This window comes from Alexandromys fortis, unplaced genomic scaffold, assembly GCF_014885135.2.
Source record: "Alexandromys fortis isolate MF-2015 unplaced genomic scaffold, M_Fortis_MF-2015_v1.1 scaffold_40, whole genome shotgun sequence".
Lineage (NCBI taxonomy): Eukaryota > Metazoa > Chordata > Mammalia > Rodentia > Cricetidae > Alexandromys > Alexandromys fortis.
In genome coordinates this window covers 5983673-6002270 of record NW_026067966.1, presented here as the reverse complement: position 1 = coordinate 6002270, position 18598 = coordinate 5983673, and the positions used below count along the sequence as shown (strand labels likewise).

Here is an 18598-nt window from a genome sequence, read left to right as displayed (position 1 = left end):
AAGAAGCATGCAGAAACTTCTTTCCTTTAAGGACCCACCAAGTATAAGCTTCATTTCATAGGATGAGAGTCCCCAAGCAATGTGGACTATACTGATATGTTTTCAAGTTTGGCAGTGACTCACCGTTGCTTAAGAATGTTCTATAGAAATTTTGCCTAAGAGAACAAAAACAAGGGCAGTTGCAATGAAGAAAGCGGTTCTTGAAGTTTCCAAACCATGCCACTGCTAAGCATAAACTGTGTTCTCCCTCCTTCTACACACACTTTTAGTGTAAGGTAAGTGATGTATGTGAATTTTTATATTTCAAGTTTTATCAATGATGATTATAAGCCAGTACCATTTCCTACTTTAGGAATCCAGTGAGTACAGTCAATTTGAAGTTGCTATATTATCCCATGCCTAGTGCTATGCAATCAAATCACCAAAAGAAAAGCATCATGTGGAAATTCTCAGATGATGCTGAAAAAAAAATGTGGCAAAATCACACAGCTCCATGCTCATTAGTTGTGCGACATTGGGCATGGTTTCCTAAAGTCATAGTATTTTTCTATACAATGTGCAGAATATCAACAAAGGTGATAGTAATAGTAATAATAGCAAGCACCAATATTGACTGGCAAACTCCATGAAGCACTCTGTTAGGCTAAATGTCACTTTGCGTTGAGAATTCATGGGCATTCCATGAATGAAATGTCACACATAACTTTACATCAAATATTAGCTAGCTTTATTCATACATGATTGCATGATTGTTCCTGCTCTACAAACAATACTTGGTTAAATAGAAATGAGGGTAACTACCTTCCCTCAGTGCTAGTGATAGGCCTTGTTACTGTGAATCTATTAAAACCAGATTATCACAAGGCAACCTGCTCCATGGAAGCCCTGATTAGTATTGGTCAAGGCTGTCTATGCATCAGGGACTAGGTGGAACTCATTCTTAGAGATGTATTGAATTTTCTCCAAAGAACATTCATTTCGTAGAAGTTGTTCACATTCAACACGACCCCTGTATTCTTCTAACTTTTTAATAGAAACTAAGTATTTGCTCAACAAAAGTTCTAAGTTGATAAGCTCATCTTTTAAAAATGTGACATCTAAGATGTCGAAGTAGAAAGTTAGTAGCTGGATTCACCATATATATTTTTAGTATAGGAAAGTAGAGGAGCAGCCATAACAATTATACATAACATACATATAATTGAAGTGTCATCGAGTATTGCCTTTGCTTCCAGATGCTCCCAGAGTAAGAAAAGACTGATATCACAGAAGGAGCCCACACATATTTGCCAGAATTTTAATGGAAATTCTCAAACTTATGTAGAAAAACTGACTTAAAAATAGTCTTTTATTTAGCATTTAACGGATTCTTGGAGAACAAGTTCTAATTCACTTTTAGTAGAAAATGTTGGTAAATGTTAAAACATACACAAAAGTTAAAAAATATAGGTTAGGAAACTTTTTTATTTAAAATACAAAATAATTATACTTTGAGGACTTAATTCCATATGAATTTAAACTACAAAGGAGTTTAGCACAACATCTTTGGCTTCCACCTTGTGCATTGCAGTTTTCAACAGAGCAATCCCATTAGTAAACTGTCCTGTGCTAATGTGCTTGCTTGCGGCAATACTCATCAGAGTTCCTGGTTCTGGGCCCTGCCAGTGCGGATGATGCACCATGAGTGGGTGATGTAGTATTGTCATTATGCAATTAGCCTTGTCAAGGCATGGAGCACAGGGAATAGCAGGAGTTTGAAGCTTGAACTCTGGCGGGCTGACAGATGACTGCCATTACGTGCATCCTTTGTTCACTTTGGGATGAGCAGAGACTGAGCTTGGGCAGAGGCTCCTTAATGAAGGATAAAATCCTTGACCCTCAGCTGCACTTTTTCATGTGCTCATAATCGCTCAACTCACCCTTCCTTTCTGCTACACATATATCTGCTCGTCTCTCACCTTAGGCTGATGAAAAGTAATGAACTGTTGCCAACAAGCTCATTGTAATCCATCATGTTTAGATGATGGAAAGTGAAATTTTGTACAAACATTGTGCAGCCTACGACTTCCCACCATGACAGTTACTGTTCTTAATATCCTATGCTCCTTTTAACATGAAGAAGGTTAATTGGATGTTATAGAATTTTGAGTACATATAACTAACCTATATTCAAAACATATATTCCTCCTACATATATTAATATTTAAGATGTATATGATAGCACACCCAGGTATGTATATATGTATACAGGCACATACATACCCTAAAATATAAATTTTGGTCATATGACACTGAATGGAATTAGTCTAAATTTCTGAGCTTTCATTCAAAAGAAGCTTGGCATTGATAATTTTCTCTTTGTTCTCACTCTCAAGCCCTGAGTGTGTCTATTCCAATTTCCTTCCTTGCCCTTTGGATATCACTGAATTGTTTTTTTTTTTTTTTCAGACAGAGATCTGCTAAACCACATCCTTGAGGTCACCAGAGGGTACAGAAAGACTGCGGATGTCCCCGTTAAGCATATGTAAGAGTCCAACCATTGCAACTAGATAAACTCTTGCATTCCTCTTAGGTCCCATAACAATACATTCAGGTTCTTCTTCATAGGCACCATCCTGTAATATTTTTGTGTCAATTGATAGAGGATATCTTGTGAAGAAACATGGCTAAGTTCCTAATACTACAGGAAAATTGAGAGTCCAGGGTATTCTATGTCATGTAAAAATACAAAGCCCAAATTCTGAAGATAGTTTTAAAAGGCATTACTCAAATGTTGATTGTGTCAAAACTTGGATGCCATTAAATACAAGGAAGTGGGGAGGCACAGTATGTATGCCTAGAAGCTAAGCAATGAGAGAGGGCTGAGGCCAGATCCTTGATATAAGTTTAAGGCTAGCCTGAAGTATACAATGAGAAAATGGTTCAAAATAAGTAGGGAAAAACACTTTAAAAGGTGTTAGAATGTCATGAGGTCACAATGCAGCTTTGTTTTCTGGATAGAGTGGTGGTTTTATAAATGTACACATGATCGGTCTTCACAGAACTACATCTACAGGAAAGAATTCAAATAAACACACTAGGTCCAAGGAAGCTCTCATCCGTACAATTTTTATATTCATAAAAGTATTCTATATTTCATCAAGGAACTGACTGAGAAACAAACAGATTTTTTTTTACTTTCTATTAATCTATAATTATTTCAAAGTTAAAAATATATATTCATTTAACTTCCTACAGCAGTTGATTCAGGAGGGACGTGGCCAGGTCAATTATGCAAAGAAGAAAAAAAGCGATTAGTCTCTAGTTCCTCTGTGAGTTTTGGTGTCTAGAAAAATCACCGTGTTTTATCCTTTGTTTCCATTATCTGCGGAAAATGCTAGTCTCATCTCGCCAAATTACTGTAAGTGTCTCAGGAAAGCGGCACTGCATACATGCATCTGAATGAACATGAATATATTTCATACCTTACCAAGAGAGCAGTGCTGAAACCCCCACCTACCTCTACAGCACTGCAAACAAACACCCCAGGGGGGCAGTAAACTAAATATGCCAGCCCTGCTACTTTGATTCTGCATTTGAGAAAATCACACTGTTCCTCAAATCTGCCAAGATACCAAGCCTCACATAATCATGACTAATAGATGTAATTGTGAACGTTTTACACACATGAAGTGTAATTTAATCCATTTGGATGGGATAGTATTCACTTTCTCTCTCTATATATAAACAAGAATAAAAAATGTAAGTACATTAAAACTACCAGCTAAAGCATAATAACTTCAGAGAAATGAAGTTTCTGCATGTGTATAGTGACTAAATGAAAACCTTTGTTGTTTACAGAAAAGAGGAACTTACAAACTGAATTAGAATCACTCAGCAGGCCCGATAATGCCACAGGCAAACCAAAGGGGAAGCTTGCCATCCTATAGGCTAGATGTGGAAAAGGCCTAAATGACTTTGCTAAGCGAGAGAACTTCATATTGCATGCAAACCTCGGGAAATAATTAAGCCCCCAGTGCAAGTCTGGGACCTGTGCTCCAGAAACTGCCACCATAAACTCCGTTTTCATTGGTAGTATTGAGAGTCTCTCTCAGCCCTTATTTCCCTTCACATATCATCCTCCTTTGAGACAATGAGAATTTGACACATAAATAAAAAGCAAGCGATTATTTCAGGGAGAGGATAAACATGATTCAAATCCAGCCAGGAGCTTTATCATCAGCTTGGGAGATGGTTATGTTGCTAGACAATCTTACACAAAGATGGAGAAAGGATATTGTTCTTGTAGAGGGGAGGCTTTAAAAAGTATTTGAAACACAGAAAGTAAGCCATCTGACTCATCTAAAATTCTATAGGCAAAAAAGTTCATTATATCATACAAAATTTATCTCAAAAGACATACGATCTCATACTTTAGACCTCACATTTAATGCTAACAGTGTAGCAATTTTTCATCTATGATCCAAGGAGACCGTAGTCTTGCTGAAGCTAGGCTTGGGTGGGATTGCTTGTCGGTTTATTTAAATAAGATGTGTGGGGAGTCCTGAACTCTCTGTCACTAAGAAGAATGTATCTTAAATGGCCCCTGTCATCTGGGTCTGGCATTTCCAACACTGGGGCAGTCACAGGTCTTACAGTTGGTCCCCATGAGACACTTAGTAAGGAGATCTCAGCTTCTATGAAGCATCTCAACATCCTTTATGGTGGCAGACAGAATGAAGAATCTGGTGAAGTAGTACTTCATACTGAACAGACATATCTTAAGAAAAATTCAGATCTCTTCCCGAGAAGACTTTCTGACACTGTTTCCTGTACTGACAAAGACTCAAGCACTTCACTAGGGTCCCTTGGGTCTTGCTTTTCCTTGCTTCTCTTCTCTTTAGTGCACCCAGCAAAATGCTTTAGTGACATATCAATTAGTACACTGTGTTTTCTGTTGTGAATGTATAGGAAAGTGTCCATGTTTCTAGTCTGGGTTTAATATCTAGAAAGGATTTCTTCACTGTGAATTCCTGGGGAAACCTCCAAAGGCTTCTCCCAGCACTCAGGAGATAAATCTCACTTAAGTCTGTTGTTTGAAAAACTGAATTTATTTGTTTTTTATATTTGATAGTAGCTTTTTTATTGGTTACAAAACCTAAGCCCATATACAAAATTAGGAACTCGTTTAGATGCCTTGTTTGAAAGAACACTTTAGTTATTTTTAAATAACATGTGTGCACATCCAAGTTCAAGCACTGAGTTGCATGATTTCCACCTCACAAAAGAGTAAAATGAATCTCACTACCCATGTACTGAGAATGGTAGCTAGGTGAGATGAAGAATGTGCTATTAGGCTTAACAATAGTTATTTCACTACATCTTTATTTCTAAGCATCATACGAAATGTATTAATTTTTTATATTTTATTTATTTCATATACAATACAGTGTTCTGCCTCCATGTATGCCTGCATGCCAGAAGAGGGCACCAGATCTCATTATAGATGGCTGTGAGCCACCATGTGGTTGCTGGGAATTGAACTCAGGACCTCTGGAAGAACAGTCAGTGTCCTTAACCTCTGAGCCATCTTTCCAGCCCCAATGTATTAAATTTTTAATAATCAATCATACTGCAATAAATTTGGAACAAATACTCTGGGTTTGTGCATAGCTATGCAAATGGGTCAGTAATTCTGTTTCGATGATGTATTAGGTGGTCTTTCTTTTTTCCTTCCTTCTTTTCCTCCTTTCTTTTGTTCTTTCTCTTTCCTTCATTTTTTCTTTTCTTTCTTTTTGAGACACACACACACAGAGTCTAGACATATAGATGTGATAAAGAAAGGCTCTATTTTTCTGAGGCTCATAAGAGAAAACACACCTTCAATTGTGTACTTTCATTCCCCTCCACCCCTATACAGAGGCTTGAATGAGAGTTCCCTAATAGTCTTGGGCTTTTGATTATTTACTACTTGGTGGAAATGTTCGAGGGGTTTAGGAGGTGTGATATTATGGGAGGAAGTATTTTACTGGAGGTGGGAATTTTAATGTTTTAAAGGATCATGATATTATATTTTAAATAACATTGTTTTACTTATATATGACATATATAAAGCATGAAAGTTCTCTTAGTATGCATATGTGATATATCACACAATTAAACATCACAATAGCATTAAAATTTTATCCATTTGACTCTAGAGAAAACAGATTAAGGCTGTTTCTAGTTTGTTTAAGTTATTGGAGATGACAGGTGGTAGCAGTAAAATAGAGAGAATAAAAGCTCCTTCCTTCTAAATTCTGTCATAATAACCACTGAAAAGTGTTACCTCTCATTTCTCAATAGGAAGAAAAGTACTTTTTGTTTTCTTGGTTACTATGTCAGCCTTCCTGCGTGGTGTATAACAAGGGCTCCTTCATAGCTCAGCATGATGGTAAAGTAAATATGTCAGTTTATCCCATCTAGGAGGTGCTCAGACACTTGGTTAAACATGATTTTAATGTGTCTGTTAGCAATTCTGTACGTGATTGACATTTGATTCAGTAGACTGAGGAAAACACATCAACAGACCTAATTTTTCAAGGAGGAAGGGGGTGAGTCTAGTCAGGTATAGATTTTGGGAAAATAAAAAGCCGGACTTCTGAGAAGGGACAGTCTCCTTTGCCTTTGAATTGAGGAATTCATTTTCTCCTGCACCTAGACTTGGATTTGACCTGAAGCATAGACTTTTTTATGACTTCAATGTCTCAGGGTTTTGGTTGGAATGAACGCATACACGGGGTCTCAGATCGTTGAATTGGGGCCAGAACTGTAGAACTGGGTCTTTGTATATCTAGGGTTCTCATCATTCTGTAATATCACAAAAGGTCATTTCTAATAAAACTCTTTCTATATCTATATGCACCCTGTTAGTTCTCTTTTTAGGGGACACCCTGAATAATATACTTAATGTGTGTTTTCTTAAGTAATAAAATCATGACTTCCTCCTGACTAGACAAACACTGCAGATAATCACCCACTGAGAGCCAACTCTCAAATATCTAGCTAAGCGATATGAATCTGAAATACACAGAGGCCAAAAGTCACTGTAGTGAGAAAGCATTGAGCAGTGGGTATCTGTGACATAACTGAGGACATCCATGTTGTGAAAATCAGTTGTCACCATTAGCCTAGTTTATAGTGAATCTGAAGCATCCCTAGAGATCTGTACTCTAACCTAAATTTTCCTACTGAACTAGAATCATACTTCTGATTGTCTTCAAAAATATGTCACTTCACTTGAATATATGTATTCCCATTTAAATAATGTCAGTAAAGATAAGAAATTATAAGCTAGCATCCCTTTTATGCACAAATGGCTATAAAATAAATCTCCATTTCAACTTTTAACAGTGGATTTTCATTTTATGATGCAGAGCCTAGTTGTAACACCAATGTTATGAATTGTAATTTAATTTTTTGTCTTTTATTTTGCCTTTATGAAATATGTTTCTTTGTCACAACAAAATGAAAGCACTACTCACTCAACTGCTATTCATAAACTTCTAAGTGATTTTCGTTGTCATTAACACATTAAGTGTAACAGCAGGCTGTGATGGTCTGATTTGGTAGTGTGTACACATATGCAGTGAATGAGGTCTTATATGCACATGGCATCTGGTCTTAAATAAAAGACCTCAGAAATGTCAAACACCAGTGGGAGCGTTTACTTGTATCAGACCTCCAGACTTGAAGTTCATTTTTACTCATATAAAATTAAATGGCTGGATCAAGGAGAAGTTAGTCTCCTGTCACTCCATATAGTTTGTGTTGGAGAAAAATGGAAAAGAGTAAAGAATGAAATTAAAGTCATTGTTACTGTATACAATTAATTCTTGGGAAGATAACGTCTATGTACAGACAGAGAAGGAATGGATTTTTTTTTCAGCCAGAACTCTAATTTCCTTCCCCATTATCTTGAATGAAGAGAGGTATGCCTTCCTTCTGTTTCTCCTCCCGCCAACTCACTCCACAAAGAAAATTGAAGAAAAGCTCAAATACCATTTCTCATGGAAGACAGAAAATCAGACTTCATGAGCTTTAATTAGAAACATTATATGCACATAAAAAGCAATTAGATAAGCTGGGCAATGGTGGCACATGCCTTAAAATTCCAGCACTTGGAGCCAGAGGCAGGTGGATCTCTGTGAATTCGAGGCCAGCTTGGTCTACACAGTGAGTTCGAGGATAGGCTCCAGAGCTACAGAGAAACCCTGTCTTAAAAAACAAAAAAAATAAAATAAAATAAACAAACAGAAAGAAGATAAAAAGAAAACATAATGAGATAAACAAAGAATGGTAAATAAAAATCAATTGTGTAATTTCTAAACTTGTCTAGAAATCATGCAACTTCCGAAGTATGCAAGTTTTCTCAGGAGACATATCTGCTGGAATCAATTAAAAGAAAAAAAAATATTAGTGAAAGAATCTGTCATCAAAACTGAATCTAAAGTGTGTGGGTTAAGTGTTTTGGCTGGTTTTATGCCAATTTGACTCTTGCTAGAGTCATTTGAGAAGAAGAAACCTCAACAGAGAAAACTATCATGAGCAGCTGGTTGGTGGAATAGTTTGTAGGATATTTTCTTGATTGATGGTTGATGGGCGGGAGTGAAGCTCACTGTGAGTGGTTTCACTCATGGATAGGTGGTCCTGTGCTCTCTAAGAAAGGCAACTGCGGAATCCAGGAGGAATGACAAAAATGACTGAAAACGCAGGCCTCATTCATGGCCCCTGCTCCAGTGCCCCCCTCTGGGTAGCTACCCTTGTGTCCTCAGTGAGGGACGTATAAGTTGTGTCGTGAAGCAAACCCCTTTTTCCCAAAATTGTTAGCCAGGGTGCTTTATCACATCAATGGAAACCTTACTTGCAACAGTTAAACAAATCATGAATTAATTTTAATCATTAAAGGAATATCATGTCTTTTAATTCTATCACTTTTTTGAAAAAAAAAATTCTAATCTTAAAATCGCCTTGAAAGATGTTAATTAGACTATTAAATGCCCCCTTAGGGGTTTGTGTGCTGAATCTTTGGTCTCCAGTTGATTCCATGTTGAAAGTTATTGAAACCTAAGGGGGTTGGGTCACCTAGAGAAAGTTAACCGTTCAGTGCATTTCTTTAAGGCTACACCTGGTCTCTAGTGCCTTTCTATCTCACTGCTTCCTGTCCATCATGAGGTGAAGAGCCTCCTCTTGCAAATGCTCCTACCACCATTCAAGCTCCAATATAGAACTGGCCCAGAACCCATGGAACCAACAACTGCAGAATCTCAGAAACTGCTGGTCAAAATATGTCTTTCCTTTTTAAAAGTTTTTTTTCTCAAGTATTTTGGTTGCATCTATGCAAAAGTGACTGATAGGTATCAGGATGGCTGAAAAAATATATATGTGTACACACACTCACTCACACACACATAATTGTGAGGAGTAGTGACTCTGTTCCTTTCAATATTTAATATTTTATATGTCCAAGTATTTTGTCTGCATGTATGTCTGTTGCCCAAATGCATGCAGTGTTCTTACAGGCCAGAAGAGAGTAACAGATCTACTGGATCTGGAGTTATAAACTTGAGTAGCCGTGTGGGTGCTGGAAATGCAACTCAGGTCCTCAGAAGAGCAGCCAGGGCTCTTAACAGTTGATCTGTCTCTCCAGCCCCACCACTGATAAACACTGCTTGACAATTATCCCCTCCACTAAAACCAGCGGTTTATAATCCAACATGAAAGACCAGGGATTTTTCTTCTGATTAAATTGCATATTAGTAGAGCACCAGAAACAAAACCGAAAAACAAACTTTCACAGTTCTGAGAAAGGTCTCAGAATTATGAAGAATCTTGGCCTATACTCAACAGTGGGTTCCCAGATGCAGCAACAGAAGCAACAAAACTTAAGGCTGTGAAGTGACAGGTGTGATGACTCATTGTATAGTGGTGCTTAGTACTGAGGCTATCATTTATAATGCTGATAATTCTATAGACTATTTTAATAACACCAAATAAAGCTTAACAGTTATGACATTGAATCTTTACTTTCTTGCTTTTGTTTGTAAACTTGACTACCTTTTTTAAAATGTCAAACAAGTCCGGCACAACAATTATTCCTCCTGACTAGTGTGCTATGTGTTTTGGCACCTAGTCAATCTAATATTGATACCTTAGAAAAATAATCCACAAAATATATATGAATAGATTATATGCTCAACCCATTGTCTACATTGTAGTACTTACAATAATATGTCATTTAACATAGCGATAGAATTTATTGATATTCAAAGCTTAAAAGTCATGGCATAATTTCAATCATCAGATTCTTCTAGATCAGGAGATAAACTCCCATATATCATTTTCACAGCAAATGACTGCACTTACCTTAGCAATCTGGACACACCAGTTCAACAGCAGCTGCGATCCTATGTTATCCTTATGTTCATGGACATAGTCCAGCAGGCAGCCATGGGGCATCAGCTGGGTAACCAGCTGGATCGTTGGGCTCAGGCACACTCCCAGTAGGCGAACTAGGTGTGGGTGGTCCATGCTTGCCATGATCAGGGCTTCCTGTAGCAACAACAACAACAACAGCCATATATCATCATTTCAACTCCGTATTCCTCAGCATTTTAAATCCTTACATTGGATGAAAGGTGTGTAGTGGATTTTAAAATGTGAGCCAAATATAGTGCGTATGCCTTTCTTTCCAGCACTCAGGAAGCAGGTGTGAGTGAAGCTCTATAAACATAAGGCATGTTTATCATATATACTGAGTTCTAGGCCTGCTTATTATATATACTGAGTTCTAGGCCAGGTAGGGTTACATAGTGGGACCCAGTTTCAAAGAAAGTCCTCAGTAAACTCTAATAATGTAAATATATTTAGTAAATAATTTCATTTCTAGACTGATATAATGAAATAAAACTAAGCAAAATATACTACAAAGTGAGTGATTCAGCGATAGAATGCCTATCTAATAGATCAGAACCTATATATTTACTTTTTATAAAATTAACAAAAACAATATTTTATTTTCTGCTAATTTTGTTAAAATGAACACTACACCAGACACTTTACTTTTTAAGCCAATCTCTAGAACATAACTATACAAATGTGTTACTCTCAAGAGCAATAAAGGTGACCCTAACAACTTATCCATTATTTTGAGTTAGCATATGTAACTGAGATATATAAATTCTAAAGCTGCAAATAAATAATTGCAGTCAGTATGTTTAATGTTGATTTATAAAAAAGAATGACAATTTTAAGATATTTTGCTCCATTATTTTATGCTTACTCAAATATATTTCATTTTTAAAAAAATTAAAGAGATGTCTCATTCATAGACTTATAGAGTTTGAGAACTAAGTGAAACTGAAAAAAAATATCTGGATCAATTTCTTTATTTGATGAAATGAAAACCAAGTCCCATTTTATTTCATATTGATATTCTATCAAAGAAGAAGAAAATTCAACCATATGGTAGTATGTAGTAATTCTATAATTAGCTTCTAAAGATATTACAAATATCAACACATTGCCATAAAGAATATTCGTTTTCTTTAATGTTTGATATGTTCCTTTATGGAACAAAGTAAATAAAACTATATTCTACTCCTATGAAAATCATAATAAACCTTTGGTTTTACAAAGCCACATACTATCAGAAACATAATATTTATGTCAGTAATATTTAACATTGGTTAAAAATAATCTAACAAAGTAGGATACAATACTATCAAATTTTAGGACACAGTGGATCAATGCCACACCAACTCCAGTGTCGTCTGTGTGACATGACATATGTCATTATTCCGGACGGGAGCTACGTGTACCATGGGACTAGGCTTCCTGGAGGTCAATGGCAAACAGCCTGGTATTAGCCACAGCTGAGGCATAGACGGGTTTCTCGATTAGCTGGCTATGCGGGATATGAGCTTTACACAATCTCTTTTATAATAATGCTAATATATATATACAAGACAGCTCTGGCATAAGGAAACACAGTATGGGAATGTGGGAATGTATAAGACTACAGCAGAACCTTTGTCATACATAGGGTGTATGATGAGCAAGGGAATAGATGGGTTAATATTGATGGACAAAGACTGTTATATTATACTTTGAACTTTATGGATAGGCTTGCTAGATCCCAACCCCCATGATGTCTGCTGTATAAGAAGGTACTAAAAAGTATATTTCAACAGGTGCAGAGAACTGATTAGGTATATTTGGTCACTAGATGAAATAAAAGGTTAGGAAGAGGAAGGGCCATGATAGCAATAATGAGACAGAAACTTTCTATTCATAAGATGAAACCACTTGTCTGAGGTTTACATTCCCAAGGACAAGATTTCCTCTTCTAAGGATGCTTTATGTCTAACACCTGTTCCTGATAATGTACTTTTCTTAAATATTGCTGATGTGACTAAAAGAAGCTTTCATACTGTGCCAACCAATGATACATGACCTTCTGATTTGTTCTTTGTTTGAATGCTATATAATGAAAACATGAATTCAGTAAAATTGCAGCAGATTCCAACCACTCTCTTGTATGTTGTGTCTGTCTGTCATTCGCCGAACTTGTGCCTTCCTGTTACCAAGACCCTGCTTCTCCCATGGTCTGAGTGGCTCCCCTGAGCCGGTCCGTGGCAGATCAAAACATGCATGAAAAAATTAAAAATTTTAGTATCATCCCAGGCATAATGTGCATGCCTTAGTCCCAGTATTCAGGAGACAGGACCAGGTGCAACCCTGATTTCAAGGCCAGATTGGTCTACAACTCAAGTTCCAGGCCAGCCAGCCAATATAGAGAAATCCTGGCTCAAACAAACAACCAACAAACAGATAAATAAAAACATCATTATTATAGGGGATATGAAAAATTGGTGAGATGGGTCAAGCTAAAATTTATTACAGAAATAAATCAAGGCTGGGTCTTTGGCTCATTATTTTATAAAAGTTCTTTCACATCAATAATATTTTCTTTTCTTACAATATATTCTGCTCAGTTTCTTCTTTCTCATCTCCTCCAAGATCTTACACTATTCACCATCCAGTCAACTCTGCATTTTTTCTTTCTTTTTTTTAGAAAAACAATGGCAAATAAAAGAATAAACAAAGAATAAATCAGAGCAAACAGAAAAAGAAAAAGCACAAGAAACTCACAGACATGCTGAAACACACACACACAAGCACACACACAATCTATAGAATTCAAAGTTGGATCCAGGTGATAGTGGTTCATGCCTTTAATCCCAGCACTCAAGAAGCAGAGCAGGTAAATCTCTGTAAGTTTGAGGCTACAGACTGAGTTCCAGGACAGCCAATTCTACATAGAGAAACTGTCTCAAGAAACAAATTTTAAAAAAGAAAAAGCAGCAACAAGCAAACAAATAAATGGAGCCCAAGCAAAGCATTATGGAGACAAAAATACCACTGAGTTGGTTTTGTGTTGTCCTTCTACTGCTGGGCATAGGGCCTGACCTCAAGAGTGGTTTGTATACCCAGTGAAATTCCATTAAGAGAACTAATTTTTCCTTTATGAGAAGGTGACACTTGGAAATGGAGATGGTAGTTCATGTCTTGTCCCCTCTCCGTCCTGGGACGTCATTTGGCTTGGATCTGTTCAGGCACTGTTCATGCTGTAAGTCTCTAAATTTTTATGTGTGTTAACCCTTTTCTAGTTTGAAGGAACTCTGTGATATGTCTCATTCTTAGACTGGAAAAATGCAATACATAGAATATTATTGAGATAACCTTATATGTAACATATAGACTATATATTAAATAATATTATGTTCATCTTAAACACTTCAGAATAGCTTTAGTATAGTGCAATATTCAAGAATATTTCTCGATCACTCTTTATGATGATTGAGCAAGCAGTCCAATGGTTTATAGGGGTAGAGAAAGAGGGAGAAGATGATTATGTATCTATGTTTATATTTGTTTAATACATGCACATACACATGAAGGATTCATACACATGACAAATTGCTACTAGTTAATTCAAAATTACAGAGTGTTTATGATATTATTCTTCAATATTTTTGTGGCTTTAAAAATTTTCAAACATCAAAGTAAAGAATAAAGCTGTTCTGTGTTTTTGTTTATAATGACATGACAGAACAAATACATTAAACCCAGTTTCTCAGAAGGAAACTGAGAAACAACTGATGTCACACAACAGAAAATGCTTAGGTAGTATCAACAAACAGTCACTCATGGAGGGAGAAGTTGATTCCAGCAGAACTGTTTCAACGTTCACTTAGGAACACTGAGGTAACAGATCTGCCTCTATATTGTGTAGTGGCAAAACAGGAATTTGGATGTGACTGTCAGGACAACAGTCAGAGAAACAATTCTAGGAAAGAAGATGAAGCATAGAACAGGGATCATCATGTCTCAAACAACTGATTAGTTTTAAGCCTTTTGTGGCAGTAGCTGAAGCCACTGTTTTCCTCCTGTCTTCTAAGAGGAGTGAACCCTTCAACTAACCCTTTCATTTGTCTCTAGGAACCTGGTAATTCATGGAAAAAATTGTGTGACTCTATGTGTGTCTACAAGGTTGGAATATTTCACTGTCATTTACTGTGTAGTTGAGTGAATATTTGAAATAAAGCTATGCAGTTATAATTATTTTATAAATATGAAGGTTAGCTAAATTTAATATTATTATATTATTTAATGTAGTATTAACTAGCTGTGTTCATAATATAAACCTGAAGGTTACTTCACCAAATTATACATGTGTACCTAAGTAAAATATATACAACACACCTACAACTGAGCAAAACATTCACTCAGATTAAATATTATAATTAATTAAGTATTAAATTAGATATGAAATGCTTGATAACTAAGCAAAAGTTATACTGATTGTATTCTATTTATCTCTTGATGGATCCTGTTTTTATCTATATGTTATTGTATTCTGATTATCACTCTCTTGATGGAGCCTGATTTTTCCTATATGTTAGTATTACTAGGTTTAGTACAGTGTTCCAAGATCCTTAGGTAGTAAGTCTAGAAGTTTGACTTTTGGGCATGAAAATGTAGCAAGCATGTATACGAAACTAACGTAGAAAGCAGGAACCTTTGAGATCTTCTTGCACATTTAAGTCAAACTGAGACTCTCTAATTACAGAATAAACCTTTGTAAACATTGTTTGATCCTTATTTTGACCATGTGAATAGTCAAAAGAAATAGACATTCCTTGCTAAACAAACAGGAAACTGAATCTCAATGCCTTATTCTTCCAAGGGATTGGCTTTGTCAGCAACAGATCAGTTTACAATATACTTTCTCATTAGTAATGCAGCTTTGTTTCATAAATACTGTAAATAGTTTCATCAGGATTTTATACTGTAGACATTTATCTTGTTAGCAACAGCTTCAAACACCTCACATTAGCAATAATGGAATAAAACAAGCCATGTTACGCATCAGCTACTGAGGACCAAACGCAATCATAGGTAAACTTCATTCCTGGAAATATACTTCAGGAAAAGACAAAGAAAATAGCTTTCTCTGACTTAGTACAGTACATGGTAGAGGCATTTCCTAAGGTGGGAAGAATGGTATAAAAAATACTTGGAGATTATTATTTTTCAAAGAATGAAATATATAAAATGGCTGTTTTCCTTCTGCAATTCAAGGAATAATGCTAATGCCATCCTCACGTGCATTTGAAAAGTTTACATTGGATGACTTCTCATGCGAAAATTGAAAGTTCTCTTTATAAAAATCTATTAGTAAGTCTTGGCAAAAAAGCTGGGTATTTATTAAGGAAAATTGCTCATCACACTACAAAGAATATTTGAAACTAAATTGCAGATAATTTGCATAATTGTTCTCTCTCCTTTTTCTTTTTCTTTTTTTTTTTTTAGAAAAAAAAAAGATGAACAAGACACTAATTGTAGGTTTTATTTTTTCATAAAGGGAATAGCAGATGGCTTTTTGGAGGATAGGGGAATAGATAAAGAAAATAGAATGTGGATTCATTGAAAACAAGAAATGGGCTTGAGAAGGTGGAGAAATTCCAATATTTTAATCAGGGATTGTTTGCTTTCAATAGATTACTCTGTTTTTAAATTAATAACGCCCTCAGTTTCTTATCTCTGCAGGTGACTATAAAAAAAATTTTCGATCTTATCTGATGCCATGGGAAAATGCCACCAAAGGGCAGTGGGATAAACATAACTTGACAGGTATTTTTCAAGAAAATAAAAACCATTCTGCCTTTGTTTTTCCTATAGCCTTGTAAATTTTCTTTTGCTTTGGGGTAAAGCACAGAGTTTTCCCATTGGAAACAAGGGAGACTACAAGAGGTGCATGGCGGGATATTCTAAAACAGGGATATTTTTCTTGATAATGAGGTCTGCTTTGAATAAGAACATTTTTTGAAAAAGCCACCAAGGGACTCTGGGCTGCACACACAGAGCTCTGAAGGAGGTGCAGCATTAGTCTCTAGTCATGTTATCTGTATTTCTCTTTTTCTCCTGAAGGGAAGATACTGCTGTAAAACCATAAAAGTGAGCAGTACTGTTTCTCATGCTGAGGCACTGCTCTTGCAGGCAGCAGATATTTGTACCTTGCTGCTTGAACTTGACTGATTGCGTCACACAAGAGAAAAGAAAAAAGAAGCATATAGCCACGCAATATTTCTGGACTAGTTTGTTTAAAAATGAAATATTTTAACTTCAGCCAAACTTTCACTGTTTCATTATGTTTATAGATCATTGATTCAATACCCTTTTGTAGCCAATGGAGAAAAACCCATTGCATTAGCAATAAAGAAGATAAAAGGGGCAGGAAAAAAAAGATAAAAAGTGTGGATGTACAATGCAAAAGTCAGCAGGTTTGTGGACGCTTCACACCGATGATGTCCCTGAAGACAGTGAAGATAACAGGGATGGAAAAGACTAAGAAACTAATGTTAGACACAATGAGGAATCTGGAATAAAGTAATTGATCTACAACCATGTCACATACAACTATTAAGCCCCATGTGATACCCAGTGAATAAAATAAATGAAATTTAAGCCTAGTTTCTTCATATCTTGAATAAATAAGAACTTGTATTAGTAGGTGGGCAGGCTGAATTAAAAATGTTATCATTTTTAGTTTTCCACATGGCTCACCCTACCCCTTGGATCCCATAGCCACTTTTGTGAACATATACATTTAAATCTAAGAACCTTCCAGTCCTTGAAGGCAATCACTTCTCTCTTTATACTGCTTCATTCATTCATCAGGAAGCCATTTACGAGATTCAGTATTTACCGCTATAACACTTGAAGACATCAGTGAAGAGTTTTACACAATGTAGAATTTTACTTTCTGTTTGTGGTTTCTAAGTTTTTCTGCCTTACTTGTTACAGTGTATTGTTGTGGGAGCTGCGGGTTGTGTTCCTCCACCTAGCTCCCGCCACTTGCTAGCTTTACCCGAAATAAAAACACACAAACTGTATTCATTTAAATACTGCTTGGCCCACTAGCTCTAGCCACTTATGGGTTAATTCTCATTTTTTGCCTAACCCATTTTTAGTAATCTGTGTAGCACCAGTCTTACCGGGAAAGATTCAGCATATCTGATCTGGCGGCTTGCTTCATCACATCTGCCAGGGAGAGGGGAGCATGGCCTCTGAGCTCACTTCCTCTTCCTCCCAGCATTCTGTTCTGTTTACTCCTCCCACCTATCTTTTAACCTATGAGGCCAAGCAGTTTCTTTATTACTTAACCAATGACCGACCTTCCTCCATCAGTGAATTTCTTCCATTCTTATTTTATCTCTTTATCCCTGTAGTTACACACCATTCAACGAAATATATTCACTGAGGACCTGCTATGTATTTGTATATGAATGATACTGTGTCTATCTACTATGCCATTTACCCGTATAAATCTTTACTCCACTGAGATACAGCCAAGAACTAAAAAATAAAACAGAAATGTGTAGGTCTGGCAGAACGGATTATAGAACAAAAGCACTTGAAGTCTGATGACCCAAGATCAATCTCAGGAATATATGTTTGAAAACAATAAAAGGGCAGATATAGTGCTATTTAAACAAAAGCTTGCTTAAAGATTAGAAGGACAAAGCTAAGCAGTTAGAGGTCAGGCAGTGAAAAAACGCTTTAATTCCAGGATTTAGAAGACAGAGGATACCTATATATACCCTGGGCTATACAAGATCAATGCAAAAACAAATCCAGGTGGTGGTGGCCCAGACCTTTAATCCCAGTAGTAGGAAGTCACACACATCTAATCCCAGCACTAGAGGGAATATAAAAGGGGAGGAGAGCAAGGCTCAGGCTGCTTAGTCGGCCTAGTCTGTTTAGTCTGCTTAGTCTGCAGTCGTCCAGCTTTGGTAGAGTTAAGACTTCTCTAGTGGCTTGGCTGTTTTGCTTTTCTGGTTTTCAGATCGACACCAATAACTGTCTCTGGGTTTTTATTATTCATGTTACATGCAGAAACACAGAACCAGCTCCATGAAGCTGTCCCCTTGTATCCCCAAGATTTTGTGACATGTTGTGTGTGTTGTGTATGTGTGTGGTGTGTGTGTCTGTGCATGTGTGTGTGCATGTGCAT

General features: G+C 36.5%; 1 protein-coding gene across 1 annotated transcript in view; it reads right to left on the bottom strand.

Moving 5' to 3' along the window:
- The window catches only part of Erbb4 (erb-b2 receptor tyrosine kinase 4), a 1076399-nt gene that overhangs the window by 169922 nt on the left and 887879 nt on the right, over positions 1-18598 (bottom strand). Inside the window, 1 exon segment of the mRNA XM_050154172.1 lies at positions 10384-10569. Within this exon segment, the coding sequence (XP_050010129.1) occupies positions 10384-10569 (186 nt within the window).